The sequence below is a fragment of the Harmonia axyridis genome, chromosome 2 (genome assembly GCF_914767665.1).
Source record: "Harmonia axyridis chromosome 2, icHarAxyr1.1, whole genome shotgun sequence".
Lineage (NCBI taxonomy): Eukaryota > Metazoa > Arthropoda > Insecta > Coleoptera > Coccinellidae > Harmonia > Harmonia axyridis.
Genome location: NC_059502.1, coordinates 63,687,522 through 63,698,748, shown reverse-complemented (window position 1 = coordinate 63,698,748; position 11,227 = coordinate 63,687,522). Strand labels below are relative to the sequence as shown.

The 11,227-nt window shown below is 36.8% G+C and overlaps 1 protein-coding gene across 3 annotated transcripts in view; it reads left to right on the top strand.

The window, feature by feature from the left end:
* LOC123673800 (dynein axonemal heavy chain 8-like) overlaps positions 1-11,227 on the top strand; it is an 80,857-nt gene continuing 69,630 nt past the window's right edge. For all 3 annotated transcript variants that reach the window (XM_045608481.1, XM_045608482.1, XM_045608483.1), the window contains exons 1-10: positions 1-120; positions 195-314; positions 1,751-1,973; positions 2,371-2,522; positions 3,220-3,424; positions 4,756-4,913; positions 5,036-5,212; positions 7,948-8,271; positions 10,406-10,549; positions 10,773-11,047. In XM_045608481.1, the coding sequence (XP_045464437.1) occupies positions 195-314; positions 1,751-1,973; positions 2,371-2,522; positions 3,220-3,424; positions 4,756-4,913; positions 5,036-5,212; positions 7,948-8,271; positions 10,406-10,549; positions 10,773-11,047 (1,778 nt within the window). In that variant the 5' untranslated portion in view covers positions 1-120. The remainder of the gene's footprint in view (positions 121-194; positions 315-1,750; positions 1,974-2,370; positions 2,523-3,219; positions 3,425-4,755; positions 4,914-5,035; positions 5,213-7,947; positions 8,272-10,405; positions 10,550-10,772; positions 11,048-11,227) is intronic.

The window sequence follows — 11,227 nt, the reverse complement described above, 5'->3', positions numbered from 1 at the left end:
AGTTATTTCATCGCTTAGGAAACCACACAGAGTTGATTTAATTGAAACTTGTAATTGTCAAGGTTGAAAGAATTAAAGTTATCTTAAACCATATATTGGTGCATAAAATTAAGTCACAAGGTAGATCTGAAGATAATCTGAAATCGTGCCACAACTTCATCGATAGATTGACAATGTTTTTGTATTCTTTACAGATGGAAAGTACGAGGGACGAACTCAGTATGCTGATGGATGTTGCTAGGGAAATTACTGCTGCTGGTAAAAAGAAGAGTTCTACTTTAGTCGCTGCTCAAGAATCGATGAAAGAAAAATTGGTAATGGGCTTGATTTACTATATTTGGAATGAATTTTCATTAGTCATAAAGGACCTGGCTTTCTGAATTTTTCGTATGTTGTGGAATATGAAATCCTAAACAAGAAAGTCTATTGGTCCAACACAATCCTATGACTAGTTTTCAAGATACAGGGTGTCGAAGTTGAAAAATGGCATTTCTTTAAAGTAAAATTACTCGTAGGAAAACATCTTGAATGAAACACTTTTGCGCGATAAATATTACTTACCTATAAGGTATCCATTTAGATTTGATTTTGATTTGGAATTCGTTCAGTTCATAATTCATTGGAAAAGTGGTCCGTGGAATTTTCCAAAATTTGGTCATTACTCTTAGTTAGAAATTTTTTCTTGCAAAATTGACTTCATAATATACTTTTTCATATTTTCTGAATGCTCAATCGATTGTGAATTCGAATATATAAATATAGTGGTAGTTTTATATATTTATTTCAAACTATTCCATTCAAAATCATGAAGATATTCAGATTCCATATTAGGAAAATATATCCATGTGTGCTATGGTTCTATAATTATTTGATTGCAATTCCTGAAGTTTTCATTCTCGATTATAATAGAAGCGAAAATATAAAATCGGAATTTTCATTCGAAGCTCTCAATGTGTTTACTCTTGAACAAAAGGAAATATTTATTGAAAGTAACAAAAATTCACAGAAACTGTTTAAAGTACCTACCTCAGATGCCTCTCACTTCTTCGCACAGCATTTGTTTTTCTTTTTGATATAAGTACATAGGCGTTCAATTTTGCTTCCTCCGAGCTGGTCCCACCAAATATTGAGCATGACCTTGGAACCGTGAATATTCGGTTCGGCCATGGTCGTGGAAGCATATTTAATTGTATATGGAACAAATTTATTTCACGGAAGAATACTACAGTGACTAAATAAAATTGCCTTACATTTTGAATAAATCCCAAAATTCAGGTATATGGAGAATGTAAACAAAAAGCCGCCATATTTAGGCTCAACCAATCGAAAATGCCACACTTGTCGCCACTGTGGTCACTGTAATTATGACAGATTCTGGTTATTTTCAAATATTTGAATTTATTCTAGTGAACGTTTTGTGAATATTTCACTGCAGAAAAAAAATTCCTGTTTTCTAGAAAACCAGAAATTCAATTGAAGAAACAATTGCTGAGAAATTGTCTTTAGAACTTTTTATTTTGAGAAACAATCTAATTCCCAAAAAAGATCAGTTGAAAAAACGGTTTTTCCTCCATAACTTTCCATGCACGTTCGATAATTTTTCCAATAACATATTTGGTTAGCCCGTGAAAAATACTTTCATATTTTTTCAATATTGCTGAAAGAATAAGCCACAAAATCCTGTGACTCGCTCACGTGAAACACCCTGTACCTTTTATTAGTGACCTGAAACCAGTTTTTTTTTCTATAGGCTAGGGAAAGAGACGAAAAAGCAGATCGCCTATCCAGCATTGATGTTCATCATCGACATATCTGTGAATTGGTGGCGTTGTTTTTAAATGCTAAAGTAGAAGATGTCATCGATGCTGTTGCAAATACATCAGAATCCATGAATACCATGGAGACCTTTCTTGATAAAGGTGGCACTATGGGTGTAGTTTTTTATCTACAACACTATCTGATAAAAATGAATGGTATGCTTTTTCTTACTTTTAAATTGTATCAGGCTTGATTCGGAATGTAATTAATCTACAATCTACATCGACAAATCGATCAACTACCACCCGAGGCAGAGACCCAATTTATTGGCTTAAAAAAAGCCAACTCGCAAAAATTGTTGACAAATAATGATAAAAGAAAATAAATAAAAAGCCTTGACTATACGTTTCACAATTTATTAATTAACTATATAAAATCTTGTTGACATGCATGTTTCGGGTTTCATCTCATTCTCAAAACTGAATAAAAATTGTATTTTGACTCTTATCTCTAAAAGCGACAACCAATCGAGTCAATTGTCGAAAAAATTAATTAATTAATAGTCGATCAATTACGCAAGCCCAATTACAAGTATTCCATGAAATTTCACAGCTTCCCAGATGCATCAGGAAGCCATGCATTCATCAGAAGTAGTTCATAAGAAAATTCAAATAGGTGATGTTGATAAGTTGCGGATCGCCGAAATGGGTGTTGCTGTTTATAAAACTTTAGATGTAGCTGTTACGATTAAGAATATTGGAGAGGTAAGTATCAGTTTACATTAATACAAAGTCAAAATACTTGCTGATAATGACGCAGAAATATATTGGAAGTTGAGGAAGCTATCAAAATGTTCAAATTTAAATTTTTTTGTTGGTAAAACATAGATAGCAAGGAGAAAATTATTGAATTTGGAGAAAAAAATCGTGAATGTTTTTTCATATAAACAATATTTATCACTTTAATAAGTGCAAGTATTTCAAATTTTACAACAAACCAGTTGTTCGAGGAGATCCAAATGCCTAGAAGACGTGTACGTGGAATTCATCGCCAGTTAAGTGAATTTGAAAGAGGTAGATTTATTGGTCTACGGGAGGCGGTGTTATCATTGAAGTAGTCCAACTCCCTGTCACAGTCAATAAAAAGGGCAAAAATTTCCAGTTTGGTATCCATGGCTCAGAGGCGATCTGATGCTCTTGGAGGAGTTTCAGCGACTCCTTGTCATACAATCTACGTTCCACCAAAAAAAATTTAAACAGCTCTTTCTGGGTGTTGCAGTTTCTTTATCAGTTAGTAGATTATAACGTTTTGGATTGAATTATTCTTCAATGTAGCGAATATTTGTCTATTCATCTTGTTGGTCGGAGTGTATGAAATACAAGCTTTGCTTATTGTGTAACTGAAGTGATGTATACATTTGAATTTATTTTTTTTGTCTACTGATAAGTTTATTTTTTCTAGGTTATTAATTTTATTCAATTAGACAATATGAATGACAATGGAAATGTTGTTGCCATGAATTATTATTTGATGGACAATCTATTGACGAAACCGTTGTTGATGAACTCCAGCAAGGAATGGACGGAACTTTCGAAAACAAAATCCGGGAAGACAAAGCAGGCATCATTTGAGAGACAATATCGCCAGTTCGTTAATTTTATGAAGAGTAAGTCACTTGATAAGCTATAAGTTCATTTCTTCATATAACTATTGCTGGAATATTTCCTTCTAACTACTCTAATTTCACTATTTTCCTAAAATTATATTTCAGTTTCTAATGAAAGAAACGATATGATTGAATCAACCACCGAAGAGTTGAAGCACTTTTTCCTCGGACAGTTTCCGTCGACCGCAACGTTTTGATAATCTATCCAATCGCAATTTTAGCCATCCCGTAGCTGGGCGGAACTACTCGATTGCTAGAATTGCGATTGGTTAGATAAAGTAGTCGAAACGCGGCGGTCGACAGAAACTGTTCTAGGAAAACGTACCTTTACAGTAGAGTGAAGTGCCTTTTGTCCAGCGAGCGTTTACTATATCTAACTCACGAAAATTTCCAATAAAATTATATTAATGTAGGCTTGGTTGATCGATCGTCTAGAGGTATGATTCGATTACCTGGCCTTTCGTCTTTTTCTCCGTGACTTTGTTGGATTTGTAATAATTAAACACCTTTGAATTATTTACATCTATTTACAAAGCCACAATTATACAGTACAAACTCATTATTGAGGAGATCCTAATAACGTCCTAATAACAAGTTTCTCACTACGGTACTGAATTTCGTCTTTAGCTCGAATGTTAATTACTCGGAACGTCTTCGATTACCACGTCTTCGTCGTACTTCAAGTTTTCAGTAGTCTCGTCTCTAACTTGTTCGCGACTCGTCTTAATCTAATCCGCGAACCGTCTTTTCGTCTTACGTCTTAAGTTTCAACCGACTGAACTTACTCTTACTTCGACTTAGACCGAACTTGAACTTTACCCGTCTTCGACTTAATTTGAACTGACTCTCGACTCGAACTTACTTCGTCCCTGACCGCAACTTACCCCGTCCACTCTGAATAACCTTCCCTCCTTCCGGCTTGACCACACCCTTAGGGAAAGTACCATCCCCTAGTCCAATAAGAGTTATGCCGTCCCGTCCACAAAGCTCTTCGCGGATTCCTGGAAATCGAATATTCTCGAAGGACTAGAACCTGATACACAGATGTGACACATTTGGTACAACCGTCTTGTCTTCGATCTTTCCTAACCCCAGTGAATCTCCTAAGATTTACAATCGAGTAATCGACCCGACATGTCTTCGACATCTCGAAGAATTAACACTTTCTTTCTAAGTTATATACAAAAGCAATTCGTTCCCTGTAAATTCATTGAAACTGTCATGCCCTCGACACTTGAAGAAACTAATAGGTCTCCAAGCATCCTGTTGACCATCTCAATTATTTACAGGGAACAATAACTGGATCCTATATTAATTTTTGTACTTTTCAGAAACAAAAGTTGATATTGAGAGTGTTATAATTTTCGATGAGGAGGAAGAGATTCAATCGATTCTACGTGAAAACTCTGAGGATAGCAATCGACTCAACAGAGAACTGATCCGGAAAGTAGAATGTGCAGTACGAATCTGGAATAAGAAAATAGAGAGGGTAAATTTTCTGCTATAATCTGATTAAAATTATTATCTTTAGAAACTTATCAATGGAACTAACTGAAGCTTATAGGAGTTGAATTCGTTTTTTTTTTTCATGACGAAATAATTTTTCTCCAGACCCTCGTCCAATATGAGCAACTGAGGAAAGAAGATGAATTCGTGGGACCATTAGAAGAGGTCGAATATTGGAGAAATCAACTAGCTCGCTTCAGTAGCATCGTGAATTTCATATCTAGTGACACTTGCAACAGATTGGTAAATTTCCTGAAGTTAACCGGCAGTGTTATCCTTAAGGTAATTCATACACCGTCACCGTCATTTTTTTTTATGGAACACCCCCATTTTGTCTCAATTTTCCGATTACTCTAGTTGAGCTGAATCCAAAAATGTATCACATGTTGATTCCATTTGGTAGAGGGTGGACAAAAATACAATAGTTTTGTCTGTGCTCTTAAAGTAACGCGTAACATACTTTATTAGTTAAATAAACAATATTATCAAAATAACTTTTGTCTAGCTGCAATTGGTTTGAATGTAACACCCTGTAGTTTGTTACATTTTTAGATTAATAAAAATGTATGAAAATGAGAAATAATTTCTTTTATATTCTGTCTGCTAGACCACAAGTGCCAAACATGATTGGAAACAGCTCATTTTTATCAATCTAAAAATATAACAAACTGCAGGGTGTTTCCAAGATAAAATTTGTTTTTAAACAAGAACAAATCTAATAGAACCGTTCTTTTGGTAAATCCCAAACAGCATACCTACCCAACCCGCAAAGAATGTAGTATTCGGAAAATATTCATCCCAAATAATGACATTAACAACATCTGGTAAGAAAGATAGTTAACAGCCTGTATGAAGAAACTGTCCCATTTCAATTCATATAATATGAGCCATCGGTGAGCTTGTTTCCAAATTTAACTCTGCTTCATAGTTCTCATACAGCGATTTTTTTTTATTTATGAAATAATGTCATGCATTTGAGGTGGTTCGACTTCTGGGTCATTATCACCTCGTACCATAAAGAAATCAACATCATTTAAATATTTAAACAATCGCCTTGAGCTAGTAGGGTTCAGATCCAATACAGCTTTTAGGTTATCGCCCAGTGCTGCAGCTCTTCTTTTTTCATCAAATCTAAAGTCTATGAGGATATGTTTTATCGTGAGGTGCAAGAGGTGCATAATGGAGGTTCATGTCCCTCTAAGCGGCGTTTGTGGGTACTGGCTATGTGACTTAAGCGTAGTCTTCTCAAACTCACTTGCTGCTTACGTTTGAGTGGTTTGAATTGGGATCGATTGACCGTTTCTTCGCATTCATGGAGCTTTGTTCGTTGTTGGGACGAGCGGTTTTGCCATAGTTCGAGAACCTGGGACTTGTTATATGACCTCACATCTTCAGGTACAGCGATTTGATAGCCGTGATTATTTCCACATTGATGTTACATTCTTGCAGGGTCTCCCACAGTTCAGCCAGAGGTACACTGTCATATGCTTTTCTAAGATCGACAAGGAGCAAATGTATGTAGGCTTGGTTAATCGATCGTCTAAAGGTATGATTCGATTACCTGGCCTTTCGTCTTTTTCTCCGTGACTTTGTTGGATTTGTAATAATTAAACTCTTTTGAATTCTTCATCTTCTTCTTCCTCAGCCATTCTTCATCCAGTCCTGGACGTAGGCCTCCTTCAAATGACTCCACTCCGATCTGTTCTGTGCCACCCGATGCCATCCATTCCCCGCTCGAGCCTTAATGTCGTCTAACCATCTCCGTTGCGGTCTTCCTCTTTTGAATTAATTACATCTATTTACAAAGCCACAATTATACAGTACAAACTCAGTATTGAGAAGATCTTAACTACAAGTTTCCCACTACGGTACTGAATTTCGTCTTTTATTCGAGTGTTAATTACTCGAAGCGTCTTCGAATATCACGTCTTTGTCGTTAATTCTAGTTTCGGTCGTCTCGTCTTTAACTCGTTCGCGACTCGTCTTAATCTAGTCTGCGAACCGTCTTTTTGTCTTACGTCTTAAGTTGACCGACCGAACTTGACTCGTCTTAGACTTGCCTTGAACTTTACCCGTCTTCGACTTTACTTGAACTATCTCTCCGCCGATTGGAACTTACCCTGTCTCGAATATCGACCTCCCTTCTTTTGGCTTGATCACACCCTTAGGGAAAGTACCATCCCCTAGTCCAATAAGAGCTTTGCCGTACTGCCCACAAAGATCTTCGCGGATTCCTGGAAATCGAATATTCTCGAAGGACTAGAACCTGATACACAGATGTGACACATCTGGTACGACCGTATTGTCTTCAAACTTTCACAACCCCCCAATAAATCTCTTGAAGATTTACAACTCCATGACATATCTTCGACACCTCGAAGAATAACACATCCTTTTTACATTATATGTACAATAACAATTCGTTCCCTGTAAATTCATTGGAACTGTCAGGCCCTCGACACTTGAAGAAACTAATAGGTCTCTAAGCATCCGGTTGACCATCTCAATTATTTACAGGGAACAATAACTGGATCCTACATGTACATATTATTTCCTGATTGAAAGACAGTTTCTTGTCAATGAAATGAGTGATTGTGAATAGATGATCCACCGTTGAATCCAGCCTATTCTTCTGCCTCTATTTCACTATATTCTTCGTCTATTCGATTTTCAGGATCTTTCCATAAACTCTGCTCGAGGTGTTCGAAAAGGACATACCACGATTATTATCTGCTCTTGTCTACTTTTTTGTGGATTGTTGTTGTATAAGAGATTCTCCATTCAGCAGCTGACTCATTTATACACCTTTGACATCTTATAAAGAAAACGATTATTAGACTAGCAGAAATATAGGTATCGCACCTTCGAATGATGGATTGAAAGACAGCAGTCTCTTCGAGTACTATACCAATAGGACAACTGGCGTTCAACAATCCAAGATTTCTGTTATTTCTATCACTATTTTATATGAATGGAACACATTACCGTTCATTATTTCTATTGTATCAATCTTTCAGAGTTGGAAGAAACACTGCAACCAAGTGCTCGATGTCCGCAATCAATGTACCGACAACGTCAGATACTTGTACTCCTTCGATACGTTCTGCGAACCTCTCTACCGATGCGACCCCTTGCAGATACCAAGCCATATACCTTCACTCCTCTACGCTGTCCGGATGATCTTCACAACGTCGAGATATTTCAATAAGATGTCGAACGTGACAGCCATTCTCACCAAGATATCCAATCAGCTTGTGATAGTCTGTAGGAGTTACTTGAATTGTAATGGGAAGAAGACCGTTTGGAACCAACCAAAACAAACGATTTTGACTAAAATCAGGGTGAGTGGAAGACCATTATTGACTTAGTTTTGTTTGAAGGAATAGAAGATATTTCGAAAAACCCTAGGAGGTTTTGATGTTTAACTTTATCATCTTGTGTAAAATTTTTGTTGCATTAAAATCTATCAAGTTGTTAAAAGTGATTCTAAAAGCAGTTGTTGACATTTTTTGAAGGATTGATCTTTTATATTCTTTGAGACATCGACCGGTAAGACCTATATGAAATGCAACATGAAGATAGCTCATAAATATCACCCTAATGTGAAATATTCAGTCGATTCTTACCACTTATCTCAAATTTTTCATATTGGGAAATATGAACTCAATAGAAATAAATTCCCTGAAAAGGCAGAAACTGAAAAACTCAAGGCCACATTCCGGATCATGTAGAAATTTGTGGAATTAAAATTGAAGGCAAAATAAATCCAAAATTCTTGGAGATAGCCTTATGGAACGCATGCCTCTATTTTACATTTTGAAATACCGCCATTTTCTTCAGTTTGTATCGTCCCAAAATGGCAACGAAGTACCTACAAGAAGTAATCTCGAAACTTCAATTAGGGTTCGCTTGATGGAAAATTGAAGTGAACCCTGAGAAGAGCGAATCTGTTCTCTTCAGCCGGAAGAGAATAGATCCCCAATGACAAGTCGCAATGTTCGGTAGGAGGATCGAATGGAAAAACGAGACCAAGAGACAAATGAAACTTGACAAGAACCTTATTAGGAAACAACACGTCACATCAGTTGTGGCGAAGGGAAAGACAACAGCGGCATCGTTGCAACTTCTACCTTGCAAAAGCAGCAAAATGTTTCTTTCCAACAAGCTTCTTCTCCACAAGTCCACCATTCGCATGCTTGGTTTGGGGAGACGTCTCAAAATTCTATCTGCAGAGACTGCAAGTCGTGCTGTGTACAATCCAGAAAAAACAGTGAATGCTCTAGGGTTTGTCAGTTGTTGAGGCAAATATTGACTGGCAAAGAGATTGTATAATTGTAGGATCCAGTCTATTGTTCCCTGTAAATAATTGAGATGGTCAACCGGATGCTTAGTCTCTTCAAGTGCCAAGGGCATGACAAATTCAATGAGTTTACAGGGAACGAATGGTTATTGTACATAATGCACAAAGGATGTGTTATTCTTCGGGGTGTCGAAGAAATGTGTCAGGACGGTGGTAAAACTTAAGAGATTTATTGGGGGGTTGATAAGGTTCGAAGACAATACGGTCATGCTACATATGTTTTCTCAGGCCCTAGTCCTTCTAGAATATTCGATTCCCAGGAATCCGCGAAGATCTTTGGGGGCGTTACGGCAAAAGATTTCATTGGACTAGGAGATGGTAGGTACTTTCCCCTAAGGGTGTGGCCAAAACGAAAGGAAGGGATATTCGAGACAGGGTAGTTCCAATCGACAGAGAGCACAGTTAAGATTAAACCAAAGACGTGTACAGACGGTACAGTTTAACTCAAATCAAAGACGAGACAAGTTCGGTCGGTCAACTTAAGACGTAAGACGAAAAGACGGTTCGCGGACTAGATTAAGACGAGTCGCGAACAAGTTAAAGACGAGACGACCGAAAACTTGAAGTACGACGAAGACGTTTCGAGTAATCAATTAAACGAGAGTTAAAGACGAAATTCAGTACCGTATACCGTATAGTAGTGAGAAACTTGTTATTAGGACGTTATTGGGATCTTCTCAATACTGAGTTTTCACTGTATAATTGTGGCTTCGTAAATAGATGTAAATAATTCAAAAGAATTTCATTATTACAAATCCAACAAAGTCACGGAGAATAAGACGAAAGGCCAGGTAATCAAATCATACCTCTAGACGATCGATTAACCAAGCCTACATAATTAGTAGTTATTTTTTTAATGGCATAGTGTCACCTGCTAGGGCAAAGCTAATTACTCCACCAGAAATGAATACCACTGAGATGGAGCAGTGAAAGGCCTAACTGCAAAAGAGATAGTAGTTCAAAGTTAAAAATGCATTCACTTGGTCCCTCATTCTCTCTCTCTCTTTCTCTCTCTCTCTCTCTCTCTCTCTACCTTTCTCTCTCAATTAGTTCTCAACTACTTCTGCAAAGAAATTGAATTTACCTTTGTGAATTTTTATTCATCGTTTTTTCAGCATTGTTTGGACCTATACTTGAAGTACTACCAATGCTACACCCATATTCAAGAAGAAATGGAGGAGGCGGGTGAAAAAACATTCGGATGTTCGGAAATGTATGTTTTTGGAAAACTCGAAGCTTTCAAGAAGAGAATAGAAGAGGTGATTGGAATTTAATATCTGAGTAGAAACCTTGAGATACTCAGTAATTTGATAACTTTACCTATCTCATTTCATTGACACTTTGTATCGGAGTATACTGAGTATACTTGTTCTTTGAATCACAGTTACTATCCTGCAACACTTCCAAAAATATAAACTCCGAATATAAGCTTTGTTGACAAAATTGTGTTATTATATCATCTCTATTTATTTCAAACTTCAGATTACAGATGTTTTGACTACAACGTCCACATATTCCATCTTAGAAAGTAGCAGAATTGATGGTATCGATGAGTATGCAATAAAGTTCAAGGAGTTCTTCAATACCATATCCCGTATGAAATATGATGTACTCAATCACAGATTACCAGAGTTCGACGAAGACTATGCAGAATACAAGCAGAAAGTTGCAGATACTGAATGGCTATTGGAGGAGTTTGTTGGCATCTCCCTCTCAAAGATGCAGGATGTTGATAACGTTCTAAGACTACTGAAAAGGTAAATAACACTCTCAATTTCAAAGTAATAACGTAAATGAGAATGAATGCGAATCCTGGCTCGATGTCCCATTCTTCTAGATCTTTCAACTGGACGTCGAAAATACCTTTTTCTTGAAAGAAACTGTCATACACTGAAACATACACTGTTTCTTATACGCGCATCTGAACTTCAAGTCAG